The sequence below is a fragment of the Rhinolophus sinicus genome, linkage group LG04, assembly GCF_036562045.2.
Source record: "Rhinolophus sinicus isolate RSC01 linkage group LG04, ASM3656204v1, whole genome shotgun sequence".
Lineage (NCBI taxonomy): Eukaryota > Metazoa > Chordata > Mammalia > Chiroptera > Rhinolophidae > Rhinolophus > Rhinolophus sinicus.
Genome location: NC_133754.1, coordinates 97,165,220 through 97,193,040, shown reverse-complemented (window position 1 = coordinate 97,193,040; position 27,821 = coordinate 97,165,220). Strand labels below are relative to the sequence as shown.

The window sequence follows — 27,821 nt, the reverse complement described above, 5'->3', positions numbered from 1 at the left end:
GTGAAAGCGACGTTCAGGAAAAATCAGGAATCAAAACATGCAAAAGAAAATAAAAACATCAGTCTAACTCAGGGCTCACTGCACCCAGATGTCTCTTATCCTCACCTGCCCACCCAGGAAGGAGGGTACAGGAAAGTGCCAGAGCGTCGGACCCCTGGGCCAGGCTCCCTGAAAGAGACATCCACACCATTCTCTCCTGGCAACTGTGCACCTCACCTTGTGGTGTCAGCTTGTATGAGGCCCACGGCATCCCTCAGAGGGCAAGGACAGGCCTCGGATATCTGGACAGAGTGGACTGGGGGTCAGGGCCAAGGTTAGCAAAGCTGGGGCTCTTCCTGATGGTCCTCATAACAGGGACCCTGGGTTGGAAGATATTTGAGGGTCTTCACTGGCATCACAGGTCTTCTACATCTCACCTTGGATGGCAGTCATGATGGCGTGGCAGGTGGAGATGGACGGCGTAGGGAGCCGGTATTTCCAATTAGGCTGGGGTCCAGAGCAGGCCGAGAGGTCTGGGGATGGGAGGTGTTGGTCCCAATTCAGGTATCATTTTCCGACTTCATTGATTAGAAACCAGCAGCCTCCTTCTTGGGGATGTTGTGACATGAGGTGTTCCACAGCAGCGCCCACACCATAGCTCGAAGGGCAGCTCCTCACCCAGCCTTTTCCACATTATCTTCTGTGAAGTTCCCCTCAGATTGAAAATTCCACTCAGTAAGCTTAGGACACAGGCAGGGGCCGGGCTGGTTAGAAGACACCCTGAAAATTGAATTGATGACAACGGTGAGAATAAGCTCTCAAATGCTTCTTCCTGGGTTTCTCTTTTTTCCTTGCTTTGATTATCTTGCTCCACAGACGCTAGCTACACAGAGAGAGAAGCCCTGCTGAACAATAAACCCTCCCTTGTGCCAAAAAAGAAAAGCACGCACATGTCTCCAGCAGAACCCACTTGCTGTTTACATTTGTGAAGCATCCTGTCATTTTGGAACAGCTTCTGCCTGAAACATTTGCCCTCAGCCCTTTTCTCTATCCCTTTCCACTTGAATTTTCTGTTCATGATCTAAATTGCAGGGGAGGGGAGAAATAATGAAAGATGAAACCATAACCCCAAACAGGGGATGCTTCTTGTAAAGTTATCATCACTGTCACAATCTGTCTTTCAGGGGGAAAAGTCACCATTTTGTGCAAATGCAGTCTTTTGCTTCCCTGTACTTGACAGTGAAGAGCAACAACTGAAGGTGCAGGTAAACCTTTGCGCTCATTCCTAACAATAGCCTTTGACTATAACTCAACCCTCCCCCTCACCTGGTGGGGGTGGGGTAGAAGAGTGTTCTCCTCATCTGTCTGGTTCTTGTGGTACGGTCCTTGTAAGCTGGCTTCACTGTCCTTCCTCTGAGAGTCCCCATAATGAAGACCTTGGATTGGAGGATACAGAAGGACCCTCACTGACACCACAGCTTCTAATGCTGTCCCTGCCCATGCCTTCCTGTCTTCCTATGGTTGGGGGTGGCGGGGACGGGCATCATCACATTCTCCTACCTCAGGCCGATAACTGCCCACTGTCACTGGGGCACCTTCCCCAGACTGAAGACTGCTTTGTCCCTTTCTCTTTGTTTGAGTGTCTGTGTCCCAAAGGAATGATATCCAGCCCAAAGTCCTTGCCAGATTTCTCCCGGGAGGCTCAAGGATTCTCATGTAAATGAGTCTGACATTTGACCTGTCCTACTAGGTCAGAGTTCCCAGTGGATAAGTAGGTTCACCTAATTCCAAGTGTCCGCTCAGGGCTAGAGAACCAGAGATTTTTATAGACTGCTTCAGTTTCCCTGAGCCCAGTCACAAACTGCTTCAGGTTCACAGTTTTGTAATAACCCACATCGCTAAGCAATTGTATGGTGTGTGTAAAAGAACTGAGAAAGATTTTCAATTGTCCTCAAAAGGTTGTGAAGAGATAACAAATGAGTTTCTCTTTGTAGTTCCTCACACCTGTTCTCTCCCCGAGGCAGGGAGGACCCTGATTCACCATGGCAAGTGGTCAACTGGAATTGGAAACAGCCTCTCTCTGGTCTTTATACCCTGTCTGGGAGAGATGCATGCTAAGAGTGGGAGAGAGTTGATGGGATTAGAGTGCTGGGAATAAAAACCTCTCCTGAATCTATACTCACTGATTTCTTAATTTTACAAAGCAGTGTTCTTGGTAAAAATCAACAGGAAAAGGCAAGGATACAGTTGTTAACTCCAAGGCCTATATTCAAACCAGCTGTGTTCCATGCTACAGAAGCTGCATTGACCGACAGGTTACCAGTAAAACTCTAATCTCAACCAATGGCGATTGGGGTTTCTGAGTATAATGCAAGTAGCACACCAGAAATGAAGCTCCAGATGGTTCAGGAAAAGGTTGCTCTCTGTATATCTGTAAATATTACACATTTTACATAAACAACATTTCATAAACAGCAATAAATAATATATAACATTATTACATATTTTAAAATGTTATTAAACATATAGAAATTATATGTATGTACATACTCTCCACATTTTGTGCTAATAAACCCTCAGCCAGGATCATGAAATCAAGTGTCAAGGTTACAATTTTTTTTTTTAAGATTTTATTGGGGAAGGGGAACAGGACTTTATTGGGGAACAGTGTGTACTTCCAGGCCTTTTTTTCCAAGTCAAGTTGTTGTTCTTTCAGTCTTAGTTGTGGAGGGCGCAGCTCAGCTCCAGGTCCAGTTGCCGTTACTAGTTGTAGGGGGCACAGCCCACCATCCCTTGTGGGAGTCCAACCGGCAACCTTGTGGTTGAGAGGATGCACTCCAACCAACTGAGCCATCTGGGAGCTCAGCGGCAGCTCAGCTCAAGGTGCCGTGTTCAATCTTAGTTGCAGAGGGCAGAGCCCACCATCCCTTGTGGGATTCGAGGAATTGCACCGTCAACCTTGTGGTTGAGAGCCCACTGGCCCATGTGGGAATCCAACCGGCAGCCTTCGGAGTTAGGATCACGGAGCTCTAACCGCCTGAGCCACAGGCCGGCCCCAAGGTTACAATTTAGCAGTCACCTTCAAAGTCAGAGCAGATCCCTAGGTTGGGCTGTTACCTGGGACTAGGTTTTACTTTTCCCAGATCAAGCTGCAGGTTCCTGGGCACGCAGGGACTCTGCCAGGCTTAGGGGAAAGCCCCATAGGGAAAGGGGCTGCGGAACAGCCCTGAGGGGTGTTGGAGCAGGGGTAGCAGCATCAGGGGCAGGAGTCACACCCATGTCCTGCTGGATGGAAAAGGTAGACCCTGGATTCCACGGACCACCTGTGGAGTGGACCTGAGGTTCTCAAACTGTATCCTCTATCCTCAGCTTGGTCCATTGCAACCAAATGCAGACTGGGCAGTGTCTTGGATGACCTCAGTCCCAGTAACTGGAGTCTGGGATAAAAGCCATGGTAGTCCCAAAGGACCAGTCAACTCCCATCCCACGGAACTGTTGCACTTTCCTGGCAGAGGGTTGCTAATCTGTATTTGACTGATGGCTGGTGTTATTGCAGCAAGAATCAGAACAGGCAATAATAAGGATTCAAGACCTACCTGGAGATTGTGCTTAGCACCGGGCAAGACACAGCTGTAAACGGACACCCATGCCTGCTGGGCTTGGTATCCAAATGTTAAGGACAGACATGAAGGGCTTGGGAAAGACACAAAGACGCATGATGTCGAGGATAGGCGATAAGAAGACTAAGCATTTTGTGTTGGTTGAATTTTTTTTTTTTTTTTTTTTTTTTGTCCGTTTTGGGGCATGTTGTGAAAGAGCAAATCTAAAGGCAGAATCTGAAGGTGGGTAAGATTGGATAGAATTTGGATTCCATAATTACGACTCTAATTTCTGCAATCAACTCGAGGCTCTGTTGCCTGCTCTTGCCACAAAAAAACTAGTATGCAGCGCAAAGCCAAGCCGGATGGATCTGAAGTGGGTTAGGGTGTTATATAAGCCCTTGGCGGGCGGGGAGATGGTCTTTTATGTGTGCTCCGGCAGCGGCGGCAGCAGCAGCAGCAGCAGAGTGGCTCAGGTTGATTTAGAATACGGATGACAGTGGCCTGGCGCGAGCCCACGGCTGACGAAAGCTGCTGAGCCCGCTGGGTTTCCATGGAGACGAGCGAGCGCGGCGGCGGCGGCGGGGCTGTCAGCGCGCGCGGCGGCGGCGGTCGCGCGTCCGCGGGGGTCTGCAGGAGGAAGGAGGAGGCCGGGGCCGGGACCCTCGCGGCAGACATGGACTTGCCTTGTGATTGTGCTGCCGAAACTCCGGCCGCCGAGCCGCCGTCGGGGAAGATTAACAAAGCTGCTTTCAAATTATTCAAGAAGAGGAAATCGGGTGGCACCATGCCCAGCATATTTGGGGTCAAAAACAAAGGGGATGGGAAAGGCTCGGGTCCGACGGGCATGGTGAGGAGCAGGACCCACGACGGACTCGCCGAGGCGGTGGTGCTGGAAAGCAGCAAGAAGGAGGAGCCGCGCGGCGGAGGCGACGCTGGCGGCGGCCGCGGCGGGGGTCGGCCGAACCCGGGTCCCCCCAGGGCTGCGGGGCCCGGCGTGGGCTCGCTGGCCAGCAGCTCCGTGGCTAAGTCACACAGCTTCTTCTCCCTTTTGAAGAAGAACGGGAGGTCCGAAAATGGCAAAGGGGACCCAGCAGATGCAGGCAAGGCTGGCGGCAAACAAAAGAGGGGGCTGAGAGGGCTCTTCAGCAGTGTGCGCTGGCACAGGAAGGACAAGCGCGGCAAGGAGGGGGCGCGCGGGGCGCGCGCGGGGGGCCCGGGCGGCCTCACCCTGCCGGGGTCGCTCACCGCCAGCCTGGAGTGCGTCACGGAGGAAGCGCCCCGACCCGCGTGCGCGCCGGAGAACCCCAGCAGGGACGCGCCGCCAGACCCAGCAGGTGAGCCCGGAGGGGGAGAGCCGGGGCTGGCCTCCGCGGATCGCGCTGAAGCGCCCCACTGCCGAGAGGCCGAGAGCCCCGGGGTCCCTAACGCCACCGGCGCCCAGGGAGAGGACGCCGCGGGGCATCGGCGCGCCGAGGAGCCCCGGGCACCCCCCGAGCTGGGCGCTGGGGAGGTCCGGACGGCCGAGGATGCTTCCAGGACAGGTGACGTTCCGATAAAGACTGTCCCCCTTGTCGACTCCGACTGTGGCAGTGGCCGGGCGTCTGCCGTCCCTGACCCTTCCTCTGTTGATCCACCCTCAGACCCATCGGCCGATCGTATTTGTTTGATGTTTTCTGACGTGACTTCACTGAAAAGCTTTGACTCTCTTACAGGCTGTGGAGATATTATTGCAGACCAAGAGGACGAGGCAGGTCCCAGCTGTGACAAGCATGCCCCCGGGCCAGGCAAGCCAGTTCTCTCTAAAAAGAACCCCAGCGTGGTGGCCTACCAAGGAGGAGGGGAGGAGATGGCGAGCCCGGATGGGGTGGATGACACCTATCTCCAGGAATTCTGGGACATGCTCTCCCAGACTGAGGATCAAGGACCAGGGCCCCAGGAGGGAGCGGCTAAGGCGGCGGCAGCACTGGACGCCAAGGTGGTACCCGAGACCTCCAAAGAGGCCAGGTGTGCAGAAGCGGCCAAGGATGTGTCCTTGGTCAAGCGCAGGAGGCTCAACCGGATTCCCATTGAGCTCCATCCCAAGGAGGAGCCTAAGCACCTGGAGAAGGAGCAGCAGGAAGGCGTCCCCAACAGTGACGAGGGCTACTGGGATTCCACCACTCCGGGCCCAGAGGAAGACAGCATGAGCAGCGGGAAAAAGGCAAGCATCCCCCGGGATAGCTACAGTGGTGACGCGCTCTACGATCTCTACACGGATCCGGATGCAAGCCCAGCAGTCCCTCCCGCCAACGAGGAGACATCCTGCGTGTCCCGGTTAAAGCCCGTGTCTCCAGTCACCATCACCTGTCCACTGCGAACACCAGGCAGTTTGCTGAAGGACTCTAAGATCCCTATTAGCGTCAAGCACCTCGCGAACCTTCCCTCGAGCCATCCTGTGGTGCACCAGCAACCAGCCAGGAGTGAGGTACCCAGAACCAAAATCCCCGTGTCCAAAGTGCTGGTCCGCAGGGTCAGCAACCGGGGCTTGGCTGGGACCACCATCAGGGCAGCTGCGTGCCACGACAGTGCCAAAAAGTTGTGAGGTCTCTGTTGGACCACATGTCAAGGAATACAATTCTCTGGAAACCACTAATATAAGTTTTGCTTCCCCTAAGAAAGGCTTTTAGGATTGTCCTTGCACCAGAGCCTAGAACAAGGAGGTCTTAATGGCCAGCTGGGGCAGGAGACACTAGAAAGGGGATGCCACACATGGGATTCTCCTCCCAAGAAAAGTCCCTGACAATTATTTTCAAGCACTTTTTTTTCCTTTTTACCTTTAAAAAATATTTTTCTCTTTTTTCTTTAATGCACTGAACACTCGGAAGTCACCTTTACTTGCCTTTGCAGAAAACAGGACTTAACCAAACGGAAGTAAGTGTCACACCATATTTGGTCATGCCAGGGTCCCGAGGGCCTGGAGGAAGCTGCCAGAATCAGAGGAGTCCTCTTCTTCCATGACACCTTCTTTCCTTTCCTTTCCTTTCCTTTCCTTTCCTTTCCTTTCCTTTCCTTTCCTTTCCTTTCCTTTCCTTTCCTTTCCTTTCCTTTCCTTTCCTTTCCTTTCCTTTCCTTTCCTTTCCTTTCCTTTCCTTTCCTTTCCTTTCCTTTCCTTTCCTTTCCTTTCCTTTCCTTTCCTTTCCTTTCCTTTCCTTTCCTTTCCTTTCCTTTCCTTTCCTTTCCTTTCCTTTCCTTTCCTTTCCTTTCCTTTCCTTTCCTTTCCTTTCCTTTCCCTTCCTTCTAGGGAAAAAAAAAAAGAAAAGACCCTTTGCTGTTATCACTGTGTGGAAAACACCTACGAAGCTGAAAGAGCCAGGTATTTACCTGATGGGCAGAGGGCATCATTCATTGGCAGAAAATTTGCCTACTTTCAGTTGTTAGGTATGCCAATAGGTAAATATCTACCACTGGGACAAGAAAGGAGAGTTTTGGTTTGGTTGGTTTAAGTCATTTGTTTGGGGAGAAATAAAAAGCTCAGCAGAGCAGGCTTTTCCTTTTTTTTTTTTCCATCCTGTGCAGAAATCAGGATTGGGGAAAGATTTCACTAAACACCAAGAGACCCCGTATTTTAGCATTTATAAACTATCACCTTTTCATGTGTACATAATGCATATTTTACAGTTTATGCAGCTGTTAACATTTTATAATCTGTCCATAACCTCAAGTTTAAAATCTGGTTTTATAGCTGGATATGGTAACTGTCCCCAAAACACTGATGTTCTTTTATGTGCTGTGTAACCTGAAGCAATTCTGTTTTTGTTGTATATGGGTTCTCTGGCTTTCAATGCAGGAAAAAAAAATCTATTGTTGATGATCCAGAGCAATAGTTCTGCCTTGTCTTGGGTAAGATTCTATTTGTTTCTCACCCCAAGCCTTGGTTTTCAGAGATTTCACCTTCGATATAAAAATTTTCGGATTCAACCATTCCTCCATATGGGGAGTCCAAAATGAGGAACACATAATGACTAACAATAGAAAAATATCATTTTTCATACTATTTGACTTCTGCTCTATAGACTTACGAATGAGACAGGTATGTTCAGAATATGACGTTGACAAACTTATGTGTCATAAACACTTTATGCCAAGATTTTTTTCGAAAAGTGGCTTACTTTGTGTATGTTCTCTATTATTTGAGGTGAAACATGTATTTCAGAAAAGGTTCCCATGTGGTTTGAATGATAGACTGAAGCAGTTCCTCGAATGCTACTTATGTCTAATGATTCTATAGCATCGTCTGATATGCACTTCAGTGTATTTAATCAGAAAACCAGAGCTTCTGCTTGGAGGTGATTCATGGTATCAGGAAGATTGGACATATCCAAAGGAAACTACACATACGTAAATGACATAAACACTTCTATATATCTCTCGTTTTCCAGAGAGATTGCCTAAGTAATGAACTGGTATTACATGTTTTTTAAGTTTGTCTTCTGTTCTATAAAGGAAAGAGTAAGACAAGTATGTGAAAACCTATTTTAATAATATGAAGGAAGTAACAAAATAAACGGACACCCAAGGAAAACAAATTTGAGCCAGTAGCACAAAGCAGGTTGCTCCCCATTTTAAATGTACAGTGTTTCAATTAGAAGAGGTGGTAGAGATTTGCCAAATTTCTTTATTAGCCACATTACTGGCTTTTATTACATTGTGTCTGATCCTTAATGTTATTTCAAAGTAATGTTTTAATATTTAATTTCCTTATGTCTATAGATAAGGTCCTACACTCAGACATAGCCCTAAGCACTCTGAATACACCACCAGGAATTCATAAAGCAACTCACACATGCTCATGCACTCAACTGTGCACCAACTAGCAGACAAAGGCACCTATCGTAAACTTGGAAGTATTTTAGCCATCATTTCTGGCTTGAGAAAGGGATTTAAATTTGATTTAACGCTTATAGTACTATTTAGACTCAAAATACATTCATTTCCCCCTAGTGAGTAGAAAGGACATAAATTTTATTCCTAGCTGTAAAACAAGGCATCTTTATTTTCTTCTTGTGCAAGGGTTATATTCTCCTCTGCATGAATCCATGACACAGTTATGTTTGTTCATTTCATTGTACAGGAAAGTTAAGAACCTGAAGTACTGATGAGAATCTTGTAAAGGCAGTCTATCTATTTATTTTGTAACCACTGGAACAAACTTTTTTTGCTTTCACAGATTTGGGGCTAATTTCTGCACTAACACTGCTATGCTCTGTCTTTATATAAGTAAAGGAAAGTGTCCACAAAGTTTACCTTAATTTCCCCTTGCCTATCAATTAACCAGTTATACAAGATTTAAATTTTTGTTTTTTACTTTTTTTCCCCAAAATTTTTCATGTTTTTTTACTCTGTATCTGTAAGAATTCCACCTACACCAGTCTAATGAAGGATTCAGGAAATGAATTAAGTACCCTCGATCACTTGATGGGAAATAGGACCAATGCAGGAAGAGTGTGTCTTACCCTTTTCCAACCATAGAAAAGGGATCCTAGTTGTGTGTGTGTGTGTGTGTGTGTATGTTGTGCGCACGTGCACCAAGGACTACTTTCACTCATTCATGTTCATGGAGATTGTTTTTTAGAATTTTAATAGATTTCCATTCCAATTATTATTAATGCATTATCAAATTTGGCCATATTTCCTGATTGTTTTTAAGAAAAGGACTGGAAAAAAAAAAAAAAGAAAAGGACTGGATATGGGCTGATGACACTTTTCCAGTTTGTATGTGTGATTCTGAGATACTTGGTGGGTTAAGTCTCTTTAGTCAAAGAGCTGACTAAATTGGAAAAGCAAAAGTCAAATCAATTGTGGATTCTGAATTTATCAGTCAGTTTAATAGCTCTGCACAAAGACAGCCTGATTTTAATATCAGCATTACACAGACAGTGTCACTTGAACCACTCTAATGGTTGATGCTTTTATTCTTCCATCAGCACCAATAGGGAGAAATTTTACTGCAGCATTCTGAATAATCACAAGAGGAAATGGATTTCTATTATTTTACCTAATAACAGCAATGGGATGTAGAACATTAAGGATTTCCTTTAGATACATTTTCCACAAATTATCTGCGTACTTAAATACAAAGTGTTTAACATCTATGAAGGTGATGATTTACTGAGTGTAAAGGGTTTATTCATTAATCTCAGAAGTAGTTTTCAAGTATTTGCATTAAAATGAGCATTCGAATAGCCCTTTGCTTATGCAGTTATCAAGGTAGAAAGGCTATGTTAGGCATCAAGGTTTCTTTGATTGAACTTTCAAAGAGTTTCCGTTATTGACATCTTAGGTTAATTTTCAGTGACTCTGTCTTTAATTTTGTATGGAGAGATTGAGTAATGGAGCTTTCTGTTCTCACCCTTTGTTCCCATCACGTTTGCTTAGTGCCCTCAGATAGCAGTAATGAGTCCCTTCTCATGGTTTAACGAGTTTTGACACTTGCGTAGTGTAACTCATTTCCTGCTTGTAGTCATTGTAGATTTTTCTCCTGAATGACTATATGGACTCGGCCCCCTGTCCTTGGCTGTTACTGAGACATGCTCTAGTACATTCCCATATGCTTTGCTCCCCTTATCATTGTGAGGAAATTAATTCAGGAATTTTATACTCTTGAACACAAGGAAGAAAAAGGATCATAGTTGCCTCCTGTCACTACTGAGGGTGGCCAGTTTTAAAGTTCCTGGATGAAATGAGAGGAGAAACCCAAATATCAGCCCTAACTTGCTTCCCTCCCCCTTCTCCAGGCAGCCCAAGACATGGACAGTGCAGTTCTTACTTAGGAATTTTCAATTTGTTACGTGAAAATATTTACAAAACAGTCTGAGACCAAAAGGCTAGTGTGACAGCCTAGTGTCTTAATATAGTCTGTGTGGGAAAGCAAGAGAGAAGCATTTACTTCAGAAAAAGAAACAACTGTAACAGTGTCGGGTAAAATGCTAGTGTGCTCCTTCCTCAAGGGCAGGGATTGACCCCACTCTGAAGGTCTTCTGGTGGCTGTCATGGATTGCTTTGCAAAGCCTTTTCACTGTGAGAATAATGGTTTAAAGGAGACAGTTTATCGCAACAATAGCCACTCATAAGGAATATTATTATCTCATTGCAGATGATGTTTTTAAGGAGTGGTTCAGAATGGTAGTTTCAGGATTATGGAAAGGAGTTCCATCTCAAACTCAAAAAGGAAAGATTAAAATAGTCACAACGCATTTCTGGACCCATTTCCTATATCCCAAGAAAAACAAATTCACACGGGGAAAAAAAAAAGTCACAAAGCCTCCAGAATTGAAATAGGGCACATTTTATGACTGATATTTACTTGAATTCAATGCGATACTTTCACTGGGCATACGCTGTATCTCATACTTAATAAAAACCCATTTCAGTTTGGACTTCCTACATAGCTGTACTGTAATCGGACTTAATATTCATTAAAAAACACCTTTATTCTATTTTATCTACCTTTTTTGGTATTTGTTGCTGATAGTTTGTGGGGTGAGGGTGGTATGGATTCAGACATACATTCCTCTAAAAATAATAACAATCATGATAACAACAATTAACAGTTGCTGAGTACTGACTAAGTGCCAGTGACTGCTAGGTGCTTCACAGATATTTACTTGGGCCCCTTAAGAGCCATATAGGTTAGGTAATATTATCTTCCTAATATGACATTATTTTCGTTTGTTTCTATCCCATTCTGTCCCCCTCCCCATTTCTTCTAGTCTCTGGGACACGGATATTAAACTCTTTAGTGACTTATAATAATACAAGAACTAAAATCTGCTTAATGTCATTACAAGCACAGTTTCACTAGAACAAAAAGCTAAGCCAAGTCATGAAGCTAGAAGTTGGTTTTGTGTCTGAGATGATGGTGGAGCTTACGTCACTGACAGGGAAACCTGTTAATATAGGCGAATAGGAAGGCAACCTGCCTTGCTCTGGAGGTATCCTCTCCTGGGGAGCACCATCAAAAGGATGTACAGAAATCTCTTCTGTTGCCATGGTGACACTTCTTCCCTGAGAGGATGGCCGTCATTCCGAGCACTTTCCACTTGTTTTCACCTCAAGCCCAGTCTAGGCTTGTTCTGGGTGTTCCGGGTTGTTTGTTTAGGTAAGAACTAGATGAGGGATCCCTTGCCTTGATATGGTCCTGAACTTCAGAGATAAGCTCCTAGCTCTTTCAAAAGTAGAGCATCTTACCTTCTGTCTACGACCATTGAATCCTGACCTATATTTTCTGATTCATTAATTCATTCAACTAGCAGTAATTAAACACCTACCTATAAGTCTGTCACCGTGAATTTGAGTATTTTACATTAAATTAAAATAACAAACTAAAACAGTTAATTTAATGTAAAACACGTACTGGGTGTTTACTGTGCTGGGATGGTGCTCTGTGCTTTCTTTTCTACTGTGATCTTGACTGTTCACAAGAGCCAGACAAGGTGGGTATTGGCTCCATTCTACAGAGGAAGTAAATGATGCTCGCAAAGGTCAAATATCTTGTCCAAAGTCACCCATTTAATAAGTAATAGAATTTGAACCAGAAATCTGACTCTATAACTCTGGCTTTAATTATAAATCTTAATCAGCCATATGATTCAGTTTTTCTGTAACTTGTTTTAAGTTAGAAACTGATCAAAGTTCTGAACTGCAGAGTCAAACCAGATTTTTATGATTGGAAATGCCATTAAAATGATGTCTATTTTAGTTAAAAGTGAACTCGTGTGTTTTGTTTTTTTTAATTACTTGATGGCTTTATATAGGCAAGTCTAAAAGGGAGATCTCATTGTCTGGCAGGTTTTTTTTCTCACCTGGTCAGTCAACATTTTGGACCGTATTCACCAATTAGAGTTACATACTAGCAGGTCTATATACAGGTTTTATAATCTGATGACTGCTTTGTCACTAATAAAACCAAAAGCAATTTCAATAGTAAATCCGACAGGTTGCAACCTGAATTTTCTTCCACTCTGATTCTATAAAGGTGCCACTCTCAGTATTTAGGGAAAATTTGTTTGAAATTACATCATAGTGACATTAACAAGGTTAATAGTAAACAGTAAAATTAACAAGGTTATTTTACTAATATATGGGCTACCTACACTTGGTAAAAATATTTTTTTTTTTTTAGACCTCGTTTTAATGAGATGCAGAGGAACATTTCAATAAAAGGTGGTCATTTTATTGAATTGTAAACTGGGGTAGTTTTTGGACATTATTCAATAATTGGGTGAAGTAACTTTCTCCTTTATGTGAAAAGATAACATTTTTAATAAAATAAAACCTAGGTTATTGGTTATTGGAAACATATTAAACTTTCTGAGATATCTACCTGGATCATTTAATAAACTAAAGCAGAAATATTAAAAAATATCTGGTCAAATTGCAAAGGGGCATAGAGTAGGCACATAGTGAATACTCATTAATATGTGAAATGGAATTTGTGAACCTTCTGAAATATCTACATAACCATTTATCCCCCATTACAGAGTTATTTCTAAATAAAAGAGTAGAAACTCGAACAAAGTAATGCATAACGTTTTTATTGTTTCCAGGGTGAATTTAATTGAACATGGAGGATCTGATAGTGGTGGTTTTATCAAGAATATCAGGGAAAATGGCTTTGATGTTATAGGCAAAGTAAATGCCTGTCATTTTTACTTGACTCCAGCTATCAGTCAGGCTCATTGCTAACTTCAGGTTTTGCCCAAGTTATTGATATGAAACATCTCAGTGTAACATGACAAATTGCAGGTTATTTGAAAATGATGACAAAGAAAACCCAAATGGGAAACTCCAGTTCTCTAATTAGTTTTCCTGAAAGTCAGGCATGTCTTTGAGGACGAGCCTTGGGCTGTATTATTTTTGTGCACAGGAGGAAAATTGTTAGCAGGTTTATAGATATTATTTTTATAATAGAATACTAAATTCCCCCACAACATCAAAAACTGTCTCCCAGAACTACTCTATGTTTTTAAAACTTGTTTTAAAACACGGATTCTAAATAGCAATAGAGTCTTTTCTCCTTTCTCCACTCCAATGGTTTAATGGGATAGATAAACCAATGTTTATATTTTTAAACCTGTAAATGTTTTATTTTGGGTATTTTGTATATTTGTTGATATAATTCCATTTTGTGCACCTCTCGCATTGTGCATGTTGCTGTTTTTGATAGTCACCCTTTTAATGAATGTACGAAGCTTGGACTCATAGCACTTTTCTTGTCTCATTCAAACATCTTCAAATGAAAATACAACACTGCCATTTTAACTGTTGTGTTTAATTCCGTCAATAAACTTTGTTGTTCCTTTACAATTAAAGTGAATTTTATTGGTTGTTATTTTTTCCAGGATGAATTTTAGTTACAGCCTTTCCAATTTTCAGAATTCATACTAATGATGATGAGGAGAACAATGTGGGTGTGTGTGTGTGTGTGTGTGGGCGCGTGCGTATGTGTACCTGTATTTGGTGGGAAGACCAATGGGAGGCCAATATTTCTTTCCACGCTTTGTAAACATGTGAAAAATTATGGTTTGGTTTGAGTAGTTGCCTTTTGAATAGCTTGTTCATTACTGTGACCCTGATCGGATTTCTGAGCCTTTTACTCAGAAAATCTCCATTCCTTATAATCCTATGTGAGGCCGGCTAATGTGCTGTGACTATCAGGGAGCGGCCAGTTGGAGTCTTTCTAAAAAATTGTGTCCTGTTTTTCATTTTGTTTTGTTTCGGGGGATATCTTTTCACTTCATATATCTAATAGTTCAAATCCATAGTATTTTCAAGAGTAATGAGATTGTGTCAATTTATGTTTGAAAAATAAGAATTAAAGGCTGCATAAATTGTTTTGAAGTATACCTCTCTTAAAATAGGCTTGTTCATACTGCAGTTGGTTCCATTTCTCTTGAATACCAATAAAAATTCGTATTTATCTGTAGAATGCTATGAGGATAAACGTCCAAAGGCAGACCTGATTAGTACAGTAAATAATTAATGCAGTAAATATATACCAGTAAAACCACAATTAGATAAAAACCCACAAACCCTCTTCTCCCTTTCTGCTACCTCTCCCCCATTCTCCCAGCTCCTTCATCTTCCCTCCTCTTTTTCTCTTTTCCTAGAGTTAATATGGAAGATACCTCAAAATAACTGACTGCTATCTTCCTTTAATGAGGCAATGAGGAAACTAAAGCTTAAAGATGCTGGGAGACTTCCCTTAAAGTCTTTGAAGTAGTAAGGTGTGGCAAAAAGGACCAAGTTTGGGAACCAAAGAGAATCTGGGTTTAAACTCTGGTTTAGGCACTTACTAGCTTTATGAATCCAGGAAAGCTCCTTAACTTCTGTGAGCCATGGTTTCCTACACTATAAAATAAGGAAGAGATATAATTTATAGGGTAGTGATACCGTGATTAATTTTCCAAAAGATAGGTGTTGTCTAAGACATAGTATGCTTTTTGTTTATGTTCATTTAGCTTCTTTTGTTTAAAAAAGGCATTTATAAAAATTAAAACTTTATGGGTTGGATTTGAAATATTCTTGAATAGAAAACTTGCTTGATATAAGGGCGATAAATATGGACTTCTTGGATTGGGGTGGAGTTGTAGAATGGTGAAATGTGCTTAGATAAAAATGGAAACAAATGGGGGTAGAGCTGGTCTTACGCGTGTTATTCTGAGGCACATTATTTGGGAATGAAAAGCCTACATACAATTAAGAGAACCTAAGAGTTAAAGCCTAGCCTTTGTGGAAGAAGTTAAAGGTAGAAGCTGAGTCGGTTGGAAATTTAGTTGACAGCTAAAAGAGCCATGCCCAGACACAGTGGTGGTCAAATCAGAATGGAGCTTGCGTTCCTCCAGTCACCAAACAACAGGCTGCAAGAGATAGTGCAACATAATTGAAGGTGGTTTACTGTGGTGGAGAGAACTGGTTGGTGTATGTAACCTGAAAAAATGTAACTATGTGGGCTTGAGAAATAGAAAATATTTTAAACAAGAGGGCAATTTCCTTTGCTGTTTCAAGCAACAAATGAGCAAGGCCTATACTCTGAACTGGCCCCATCTCCTGAATACTTCTCACAGCGCGAGCACCCCTCTGCCCTGAGTAGGATGTGGGAGTCTGGAACTTCATGATAACACTGTTTTCATACGACCTGGTACTCAAACTCTAAGCAATCTCATCCAGTGCTCAGTCAGAGAAACACCATCTACTCGGACACCAAGGGTTTTGTTGGCTACACCAGACATACTGATGGATGGATGGCCATCTCCGATGTGAGACTTCACAGGGGAGTGTTACGGGTATACACAATTTTTACCTTTTATGTTTTCACTGTGTGGAGAACTTTAAGCTGTAGGTTTAGAATCCTGAGGAAGCAACTGTGAACCAAAGGGGAGTGAAAACATGTATCTCTGAAGCAAGAGTCTAATGTTGTAAATCTAAACTGAGAGAATAAAGCAATGGAAAACTGTCCTTGAATTTTCCCCATCCACCTATGCTGTGTACTCGCAGACTCCTGCGCACTCCAGGATATGTTAGGGGCTTATGAACCAGCAAGGGTGTTAGGTGATGGGATGGGGAAAGGGATAGTCCCAAGAAGGAATAGAAGCAAAGACCAGGATGCAGGGCTGCAGACACATCCCTTGCTCGTCATTATTCCCGGGGGGAAGCAGCAAAGTGTGCATTTGTGTTCCATCAGGGAGTGGGTTCCCATTTAAAATCAGCCCTTACATGTTTTTCTAGCTTCTTGAAAAACATTTTTCTGGCTTCTGAGAGGTTAGTTTTCTTCTCAACTCTTAAGATTTTTATACTCCCCATGCCCTGGGTAAAAGTGACCTTTTAGAAGTAATTGAGAGTCCTTAATAGTTGCTCTCGGTGCCAGAAGCTACTTCTGTGTTGGCTTTGTTGTTCAGTGAACATAGGTACTTTTTAGAGGACTCTGCTTCTCTTGGGCAGCTTAGGGACAACTTTTGCCAGGTGCTCAAGCGAGGGCGTCCCAGATCCAATGTCACATTCTTGTAGCAGATTTCCATCTGATGGAAAACTCATATCCATTATATGTGACAGTAAATGCATTCATGGAATGTGATTTGGCTCAACAAATATTGACTACTTAATGTGGCAGGCTCTGTGCTAAGTGTGGTGTGTATGAGTGAGTGAGCTATTACACCAGCCCCTCTGCTAAGGTCACTTAAACTTCTCAATAAACTCCCTGCATACAAATCTCTGTCTTGTTGTCATTTCCTGGGTGACCCCAACCTCAGATATTATTATTTCCATTTTTCAATGAAAAGGTGAGGCTTAGAGATCTTAAGTGTTTTTGGCAATACAAAATATTAGATAGAATTTTTAAAATTTTTATATAGAACACTGAAAAATGCCTGACAAAGTTAATTTTTATTTATTTAAATAAGTTATTGCGCTATCAAGGAAGGGAGGCCAGAAATCCCTGGATGTAATTACTGACGTCTAGAGGCCTAGAACTTTGGGTTCCATGGTCTAAGAATGGGCTGGGGACCGTACAGGAGATAGTTAAATCCACAATTAGACTAGAAGAACTATTTTGTAGGCATATTTTTGGTGATTGAAAGATCAAGCAGAACACAAAATTAGTAAGAATAAAGATTTGAGCAACACATTTGGACATATATATAAACCTGGATCAACCAATTAGAGAATCCACATTATTTTCAAGTACAAATAAAACATTTATAAAAATTGACTACATCCTAAGCCATGAAGTATGTCTCAACACATTTCAAAAAAATCAGTTCCATGCAGAATATATTCTCTTACCATTGTTACAGAATAAAAATTCAACAAGTAAATTTAAAAATCCAATTGGCTCTCTTGAATAATTCATGAATGAGACAGCATCCCATCTAGTAAATATAAAGGAGCTCTGAGGAGCTGTACAAAATGGAAGGCTTTTACAGGCAGAAACTGGCAGGGACAAGAAAGTGAAAAGAGTGGATTATTTCAGGCAGGGTTACCTTCCCTTAGGGGAAAGCAAGGGGTCTTATCAGGCAGAAGCTCACTAGGGCAGACCAGGAGATTCCATACTGAGTGGTTTAACATTCTATTCCTGGGAGAGTCTGGAACTGAACTTAGGTCAGGTATTAAGTCTTGGTGGGGCTCAGCACAAGTTACTCCATTTTGGGTCTGTTGTTTCTTTTTAACACTAGAATACAACTATACTAGAAATTAGTAGTAAAATGACAACTAAAACCGCTCCATACATTTGGAAAAAATTCTAAATGAACCTTTTAATAACTTGTGGATCAAAGGATAAGTATGGATATTAGAAAATAATTAGAAGTGCAAACACTGTGTATTAAAACATGAAATACGGTCTGACAATTAAATTCACGAACTTGTTTCAACGATGTTGCTAACCTTTTTTGATATCAGAGGGATTATTTATTATGAATTTGTACCAACTGGACAAACAGTTAACCAAGTTTACTCTTTGAAAGTGCTGAAAAGTCTGCATGAAAAAGTTAGACGAAAATGACCTGAACTTTTCACCAATAATTTATGGCTCTTGCATCACGACAATGCACCAGCTCACACAGCACTGTCTGTGAGGGAAATTTTAGCCAGTAAACAAATAACTGTATTGGAACACCCTCCCTACTCACCTGATCTGGCCCCCAATGACTTCTTTCTTTACCCGAAGATGAAGGTAATATCGAAAGACATTTTGATGACATTTGGGACATCAAGGGTAATATGATGACAGCTCTAATGGCCATTCCAGAAAGAGTTCCAAAATTGCTTTGAAGGGTGGACTAGGTCCTGGAGTAGGAACATAGTTTCCCAGGGGGAGTACTTCGAAGGTGACCGTAGTGATATTCAGCAATGAGGTATGTAGAACTTTTTCTAGGATGAGTTGGTGAACTTAATAGTCAGACCTTGGATAGATAACGGCTACTTAGAAGAAATTTTACAGCCTAAAATGCTTAGATTAGTAAAGATAAAAGGCTGAGGACTAATGAGTTAAGTATCCATTTTAATAAAATTAGGAAGTTAGAAAAAGATTAACAGACTAAACCCAAAGAAAGTATAAATGAGAAAGAAGTAATATGGATTAGAGCAGAAAGTAATGAGACAGAAAAAAAAGATACTCTAAAGTGGATCAACAAAGACAAAAATTGATTTTTTTGAAAAACATTTAATCATATTTATTAAGAAAAAAAATAGAGAAGATACCAATCGTGCATAATTACCATTGCAGCAGATATCCAAAGAAAAAGAATGCTCTAAATAAAGTTATGTCAAAAAGTTTTAAAATTTAGACAAAATATACAAATTCCAAAGACGATATAAATTGCCAAAAGTGACTTGAAAAGAAATACACAACTTAAAGAATCCTAAAACTATTAAAGACATTGAATTGATAGTTAAAACTCTCCCTCTCCCTCCAGACAAAAAAAGGAGTAAAACCAGATGGCAGAACCAATGTTCTACCAAACATGGAATCATCAGGTAAGCAAGCACAATCTAACACCATCTCTTTAAGAGAGAGAAGAACCATTTCTCAATGCACATGGCTGAGGAAAATTACAAAGATCTCTCTATCATGGAATTTAATATTTCCATATAAGCTATTGGAAAATTGAATCTAGTAGTCTGTAAAACCAATACTTGTACTAAGTTGGGTTTATTTCAGAAATGCAAATATGGTTCACTATAAAAATGTCTATTAATATAATTCACCACATTAACAGATTAAAGGACAACCACGTGCTGTCTTAAAGCCATAGATTCACATGCCTAAAGACAGTTTTTAACAGTTCTAGAATTCAGACACCTAATTCCTGTCATGAAGGATTGAAGCTCTTCAGGACAATGGGTTTCTTTAAGTTTGAACTTTAAACTTTAAACATTTTGTCTAGTAACATTATTTTAAGCAGTAGCCCATATTTCATCCGATCTAAGATGCTATAAATGTGCCATTCCCTTGTGTATCATGAAGGAAAAGAATGCTGGCAATTATAATCATAAGACACCACCACTTGACATATGCACCCAATTTTAGAGTATAAAATTGTGAAAATGTGCATTTTACAATGGATGAAATATTGATGTCTTTGATTAAAGTTTTAATAATAATATTCTTTCTCTTATCAGGGAAGTGAAGGTTTATGAGTTATGTACATGATGGGTTTACAAATATCAAATGTCCAGACGTATGGAAGCCCCCTTTAATATTTAGTGAGGAATGTATCAAACAGATGTAATCAAGGTCTCAAACTTTAGAAAAATTGTACATCCCTTCTGGTACAAAATTATACACTTTTCATGAAATGATTATGAAAAAAAATCACATGTACACAGGATTATATTTCAGTATTATGTTCCCACTTTGAAGAAAATGAAGGCCAACACATTTGTTATCTTTGCCCTTTGTCTTTCTTCATCTACCAGGCCCTCCAAGTTGGCAGGCAAGAATATAGTGATCATCTAAAAAGATCTTTCTTTGCTAGTACCTCCCAGAAGACACCGATTTCTCACAGATCTATGTCTCAGACTTATTTTCAGATGGCAGTGTTTCTTAACAAGCTTCCGAATCTTTCTTTTGCCAATGGAGCTGCATTTCAGAAAACTTGTGTCACACCTCGTTTTCTCAGTCTTGCACATATGCACCAGTCCTGATACATGACCTTACTCATCAATACGTGGCTGTCTGGTGGGTGTTGGGCAGATTTCTAAGTGGAGAGCCCTAGCAACTGGCAAGTCCACGCCCAACATTATGTTCAACAGTATATTGGTTTCTGGTAGTGTTATCCGTCAACCTGTCGGTCATTAGCAATAAAAGGTGAAACACTATTTGGCTCCATTCGTTTCAATGGTCTATAGTAGACCCCAAGGACATGCATTTTTTAAATGATCATTTCTTTTCAGGTTATGTATTTTGGTTATAATCTTTCCTTCTTCCTGCCATCGTTGTTCTTTGTTCTCTTAATAACCTTCTCTCATACTGACCGTTATCCCACAATTACCTTCCCAACAATTCATTTGTTCTCCCTTAGGGGGAAAATCCATATAAAACCTACTTTTTCTGGGAGGCTTGTGCTGAGAGACTTGTATTGATAAATTAGTGTTATTTAGGATAATTGTAATTAAAGAATTTGTCTGGTCTTTGTTCCCACTTCCTGGGCGATAACCTCTAAATTTCTGAATTTTCCTGAGTGACAGTCCATGGTGGGAATTTGGGGTGGGTCCCTGTACCACATCTGAGCTTTTGCTAATGAGGTGACTTAGGATGGGGACTGGTCAGACCAGGAAGATTGACCATGTGGTATTAGAGGGCTGGGGCTCTGAGCCATGTGGTATTGTCTTGACATTCCAACATCCAAGTTGGGGACAGGGACTAGGGATTGGGATCAATCTTGAGGCCAATGGTTTAATTAATCCTGTTTATGTAATGACACCCAGTAGAATCTCTGGACCCAGAGTCTTCTCAGGGCAGCTTCCTGGTTGGTGAACACATTGTTGTGCTGGGAGGGTGACACACCATGATTCCACGAGAGAGGACACAAGCTCCATGTCTAGGACCCTACAAGACCTTGCCCTGTGTGTGTCATCATTTGGCTGGTCCTGACTTATTTTCTTTTTTAATAACGGTAATTGTAGCACTTTCCTGAGTTCTCTAGGTCATTCTAGTAAATTATCAAACCTGAGAGGGCCTTGGAAACCCTCAAATTTGTAACCAGTTAGTCTGAAGTGCAAGTGACCTGGGGACTCCAGAACTTATGGCTGGCATCTGCAATGAGGACAGTTAGCTACTGTGCCCTTAATGTGTGGAATCTAGGCTGACTCCAGAACTGGATGGCAGAATTGCAGGGATATGGTGAAAAAAAGGACTTAATTTTTTAAGACCCAGATAAAACTTTTTAAAAATTATTTTCATTATCGTATCTATAAATAAATAAATAAAAATTGATACGATAGTTTCATAGTTTATATGCCCAATTGACCTTCCAGCTACCCTCCCCTTCAGTTGTTTTATGAGGCTATTTCTCTGAACCTTTAAAGCATTACTTTTCCACTCCCTGCTTATGGCTTTAGCTGGATATGCCTCAGAGGTGTGCTTGGAGGAAATGACCTCAGCCCTTTGGGCAGCTTTCCAGGGCTAGAGTGGCTGGCCACACCTGGTTTGGGGAATTTTAGAGAGTGGCTTGGGCAGGGGTAGAGAGCCTGACATTATCCCATGGTACCCACAGACTGAAGAATGGATGAGAAAACGTGGGACTCCCTGCAGTGCTGAAAAAAAGAAAAAGGCAAGCAAGGTGATCGAGAACCTGGAAATCCACCTTAGTCACCTGCTGCTCATTTGACGGACAAGAGGCAGAGATACGAGTGGAGTTTGTATTGGAAAGGTGCCAGGGGCAGGCGCTACAGCCCACAGTGCAGCCAGGGTTGCAGTGGAGGAGGGCTTGGCTGGGCTGTGGGAGTCAGGGGGGCAAGCCCCACGCTCTGTCTTCCCAGTTAGTGCGCTCTGTCTGTTTCCAGCTGAGAGGCACTTTTAGCAGAGTGGCTGTCCTCCAGGTGACTGGTTTCATACATGTGAGGAAAGCAAAGGAGAGCTCCCACATTGCGTAATCACTGGTGTCAAAAGGCCAATTGGGTTCAAAATCCATTTGCCCTTGTTATAAAAACTTCCATCAGGAAAGAAAAGGAAGAGCTGCTAGATTCTTTAAACCTAACTTCAACTGTTATAAATGTTTGAAAGGTTTGTGAAATGGTTTTCAATTTTTTATTACCCATTTGGGTGAACATTTTCTCCTTAATGGTGACTATCAAGAACTAGGAAAGAAATGTGGAGCCACGTAAAGCTTAACACCTGAGAGAGACAGCCACGCCCAGGAAGACAAGCGCAAATTTCTCCATCACGTTCTTGAAGAGATTTTATTGGAAAATGTCATGGGAAGTCAATATTAAATATTTTCCCTGATACTTCCTATCTCATTTTCTTGTCACAATTATATGATATAAGAAGAAGAAAATGTAATGTCTTTTTACCAAGTCCCATATAGTTGTCCCAGATCTTTTCTACTGTGCTCCACGGTGCTGTATAAAATTGTCATTTTCTATGAGGGCTGTGATAGGGAAAGCTTGGGGGCCCTTGCTCTTCTCACAGTCATGAGGTGCCCTGACTCATGGGAGATTCACTCATATTTTAGGGAAACTCAAGAGCGTGGCCAGTAATTTCAGTTACCGCCCTGTTTTATATTGGAAAAATCGATTTCAATCATTTCTGCCCCCAAGAGCTATTAGATAATAACAGCAATTGCACCAACATAACATCAACAGATTCCAGTGTGATATGCAATTACGAACAGAGGTAAATACACAGGTTTAATACACTTTTAATTTTTAAAAAATCAGAAAGCAATATGGTTGTATATTACTAATGTAACATAAGTGACAGCCGGGGTTACCTGGTCTTTTGAGTTCAAATGCCATCCTTCCAATGGTGGGAAATCCAGTTAAGCTAGGATGTGATTTTGGGGGAGTCCCCTCAGCCTGATCGCTGGGGGGCTCTGGAGTATGTTTCACCACAAAGGCTGTCCTACCTTGAGGCAAGAGAGCAATGCATTTGCACTCCTCACCAGTCAGCTTCTAGCTGGGAGTTGAGCACTTTTTCTAGATGTATTTGCCATTTGGCTTTCTTCCTCTATACACTGCCTGCCCGAATTTTCCCTTTTGTTGCCCTATCTCTGAACGACCAGGCTCTCACACCTTCCCCAGATAGGCCAACTCAGGTGTTTCTCTAGTAGCAATCTGGTGCTGGCTAGTAAAGCAATTTTCCACCCTTGCTACCTAAGTAATTAAATACGAGACAGCAATAAAGAAGCGAAGGAGAGCAGGCTGTCACAGATAATAATGGAGCCCTGCCCAGGTCCCTGGGGAGCACTTTAAAGACTGCTCAGGTGCTGCTGATAATGACTCACACCTGCCACCTCTCTGGGATTCTTCCTGGGGTGCATTGGTGCTATTTCTCCAGGACTGCCTGGAGGCTGCCCCCACCCCAGTGACTGGAGAGGGGTCCTTAAGCCCTGCTCCCAGGGCTGAAGGCGAGACAGACTTTGCAGTGGAATATATGCTCCAGGGACCCCCTGGGACCAGGCTGAGGAGAGACTCACCCCAAACCACACCTAGCTTCGCTTTCCTGTCTCCTTTGTTCCATCCTTTACTCCCTTATGGGATGCTCCTAGAAGACCTCCAGGAATAACACGCTTGCCCAGGAGTCCCCACATTGGCTCTGTTCCTAAAGGACCCAACCTGAGACCTAGGGAGAAGACAGACTTTTCCTGAGGTCTAGATTTCCTGCTCAAGATTTGGAGTGGGAGGAGGCGGAGAGTGGTAGTGAGGATAGGTGAGAAAATTTGAATGACAGGGGGACCGGCTCATTTGAAAGTGACAAAGAAAGAAAGAGAGCAAAAGAAAGACGACGTTCTGCCTCTGGCAGGCATTATAAGACGGTGGAGAAAGACTGTGGGTCGGTGGTTCCCGGTGCCCAGGGTCGCAGAAGGAAAGATCTCTGAGGGACCTAGAGCTGTTGCGGTCATGTACTTGGCCTTTGTGGGTGGGGCCGTGACTTTGCTTCCTGAGGATGTGGTTACTGGATGCTGCACACAGACAGGGCTGTCTGCCTGGGGTGTCCCTGTCTGTCTGCGGTTCTGTTGCTGCATGGACATGTTCCCAGCAGTTTTGCATCTGCTCTGCCTGTCTGTCTCCACTCACCTGAAAACCTGATGCAGCAAATGGTGGCCGACCTGCTAACAGGCAGACGACATTCCAATCACTAGTAAGTGATGACAGACTTCCCCTTCTCTATTAGTTAATGAAAACAGATAATGACTGCATACGGCTTAGCACCGTATCTGCACACAGTAAGTGCCCAATAAATGTCGGCTGTTATCTATTGTACCTTCAATGCAAGTTGTAAGTGACACTGATGAATTAACAGTAACGAATCATATGCCTAGAGATTTAAAACCTAATATGGCAGAGGTTTCAAGCACATTCATACATGTGATCTCTTAATTTTCACAGTAAGCCTGTGAGATAAATGGGGCAGGGCAGAACTGTTGGAACTAAAATTCTAGAACTTTTGAGCTGGAGGGACCTTGGAGATTATGTACTCCAACCCCTTTGTTTTACAAATGAGGTAACTGAAGTCCCAAGAAGAGAAATAATTTTCTTGAGATTACATGGTGACAGGTCTAAAGTTAGATCCTAGTCTGGTTCTCTTTTCCAGTGATGGCTGGAATGGAGAAGGGTAAGACTGCAGTTGGGAAAACAGTTTCCAGGCTTTTGCTATAACTCCAAACAAGGTGCCCACAACTCCTGAACTGGGCCTTATTAATTAGGGCAAGTGCAGAGGATGAGAGAAAGATACAGATTTGAGAGAGATTTAGGAGACAGTAACATACTTGATGACCAATCAAATATGAAAGAAAGAGATGACAGAGGACTTAGAAGTTTCTAATTTGGTGAAAGATAGGTGGTGATTAGTTGAAACAGGGAATATTGAATGAAAAGCAAATGTTGAAAATGAGTTGAAGGGTGTTGAGTTGTGATGTTTTCAGGACCTTGAGATAAAAATGCTCTTTAAAGATAGGAAACTTTAGGTCTGGGTGGAGATAGTATTTGGAAATGTTATCAGATACCACCAGATAAAACCAGGTCATAATCTATTTTTCCTCTATCTCAGGAACATATTTGAAGAAACTGGTTTTAAGGTAGTCACCCACCCAGACCTGTGTGCCTCTTTGCCACTAAGGGAGGAGAAAATACAACGCCAAAGATCATGCTTGCTTGAAGCTTAAGAGAATTGGGATTAGGTGTGACCATTGAACCTTCCTTAAATGAGATAAATGAGTAATTAAATATCTCAATTAAATATTCCTAGACCCAAGAGTTCTGTTCCTGGAGAAATAATACTAAATATATTTTTAAAATGAGTCCCTTTTGTGGACAAAAATGTCTGTGTCTACCATTGACAAACTGAGCAGGATTATCCAACAGCAGACGATTCCATTTCAGCAGATGATAAGAAGTCATGCGACTCATTTCAGAATGTTGTTTACCATTGTCTTTGATAAGGAATGAAAAGACAGTGCCCCCCCACCTCCTTCTAAAAACATCCCTTTCAACTAGGCCATATCTTTCAGTGACTTGAAATTTCTGTTTCATGGGACAAAAATAATCAAAGTAAGTTTTATAACAGAGAGGAAGGTCGAAAGTCATGGCAGTGGTTGAAATCACAGAAGTAGTTGAGATTATCCAGAGGGAATCTGGAACCCAAGGCAGGAGACAGAATTCTGCTGCAATGGACAGCTCTTGAACTTGCCTTCCTAGGATCCATTCTCCTTCCTTTGGGCAACAACATACTGTTTCCTTTGGGGAACATCCCCATTCCCACTCCTCCATTCAACTTGTTCCTGTAAAGATGGGCCCACATTCTAGCCCCAGGGTTGGGCAAACCACTCAGAGCCCTGCAACCCCTGGTCACAATGGTTAATTCAAGGAGGAGCCCCTGACTCACTGGTCCAATGAGACATCTCTCTAGGTCTTCTGCTAAAACTATTTGGGAAAAAGGGCTCTTTGTCTGTGGGGTTGCTGTACAGGTAGGAATATGAACTGGGAATTGCTGTTGGCCAGCTAATTGCTACAGAGAGATCTTGCCTGAGAAAGTAGCAGTGGGAAGCAGAGTTGAGAGAACAAGGGTGACCCTGAGTGAGCCCATCCTGATGCCCAAGCTCCTGGACACAATGTGACAAGCTAGTTCTGGTTTTGAAAGTTTTGACTGAGCCAATACATTCCCTCTCCTACTAACGGCGATTGCAATTGTGATCTGACAGTTGGAACAACAACAACAACAAAAATCCTGACTAAAGCACTTGGGAACATTAATATTTAAAAAGTGGTTCTTAAACTTCAGTCTTTGTATTTTGCCTTTACATGCACATTGTGATACAGTCGATTGATTAGCCTATCACTTGTCTGTCCAGCCCCTTTCTACAGTGCAGTGTTGGGAAGGCAGAAACTATAGTTCCCACTCCCCTCTGAAACTAGGGTTCTGGGTGAGATTTAGGTAAGCTGAGTTTGTGAGAGACCTTGGTTAGAAACTGGGTCACCTGGAGACCATGAACCTCATGTGAGATTTGATCTGGGATGGTGTTACAGGAGGAGAGAAGAGTGGGGTGCAGGGCACCCACTCTGCTGGCAGAGTGCCTGCTAGAGCTGGTAGAGTTTTTGTGCCAGCAGCTTGGTGGTGCCTCTTTAATTGGAAGCTTTCTCACCGGCAGAAGCAGAGCAGTTCTATTGTGGCTTAGCGTTCCTGACGTTTTACACTTCCTGAGAATTGTCTGTACCCTGAGGAGAGCCCTTTCTGATTAAACTAGCTGGACTGTATTCTTCAATCTGTTACTAACAGCCTTGACCAATACTGTACAAAGTACATGTTTCTAGGGAAACAAACCATAGGCTTTGCCAAATTTTTAACAAGTTTTGTAATCCCCGAAAGGCAATGCGTTGTTGGCCTACAGGACGGAAAGTGGAGGAAGAACTAGTGAAAAGGGGCAGTAAGATCTATGAGGAAAGTGCTTGAAAGATCATTTTGAGGAGACTAAATCAGCAGAATAAACTGTTACAGAGCAGTGAAATGTTGAAATTAGGCCACTGCACTTGGCAGTTCCAGGAAAGTAGAGGGGCAGAATCCTAATTGCAGCAGGCTGAGAAGAGAGTGAAAGATGAGCAAGTACAGAATATATTTGAAGCAAACACACTGTGAAGTAAAGGAAAGAAAAAGGATGACAGATTGATTTTCAGGAAGAAGGAAAGCTGCTTTTCTTCCCTTCTTTGTTTCTTGTTCCTTTCCTTTTTTTACTAAGAGGCTTCTATATGTTTATATGCTGAGGCTAAGGAGCCAGTGGAACAGGAGCGATTGAAGATGGAAGAGGGAGGACTTGATAAAGCTAAGTCCCAGAGGAGGGCAATGGAGACAGGTCTGAAGAAGAGGGGCCCAGCTCCCTGGACAGGAGGAAGTCGATCTTGGAGGATATTCCCACACGATGGAGGTGAAGATGGATGAGAAGGCACAGAGAAGCTGTATACTTTATGCCTGATGGCTTCTCTTTCTCTCTGGAGCAGGGGGCAGGCCATCTGCTGATGGTGAGCAGGAGTGTGACAGGGTCTGTGTGG

General features: G+C 42.5%; 1 protein-coding gene across 3 annotated transcripts; it reads left to right on the top strand.

Moving 5' to 3' along the window:
* Positions 1-4,000: 4,000 nt before the first annotated feature.
* On the top strand, positions 4,001-13,935 carry AMER2 (APC membrane recruitment protein 2). 3 transcript variants are annotated; one of them, XM_019736570.2, is made up of 2 exons: positions 4,001-4,915; positions 5,294-13,935. In XM_019736570.2, exons 1-2 carry the CDS (start codon positions 4,132-4,134, stop codon positions 6,160-6,162), a joined length of 1,653 nt encoding a protein of 550 aa, XP_019592129.1. In that variant the 5' UTR covers positions 4,001-4,131; the 3' UTR covers positions 6,163-13,935. The 3 variants fall into 3 exon arrangements, with proteins under 3 accessions (XP_019592129.1, XP_019592128.2, XP_019592127.2); XM_019736569.2 differs by having other exon boundaries at positions 4,001-5,122; XM_019736568.2 differs by having other exon boundaries at positions 4,001-13,935.
* Positions 13,936-27,821: the final 13,886 nt, after the last annotated feature.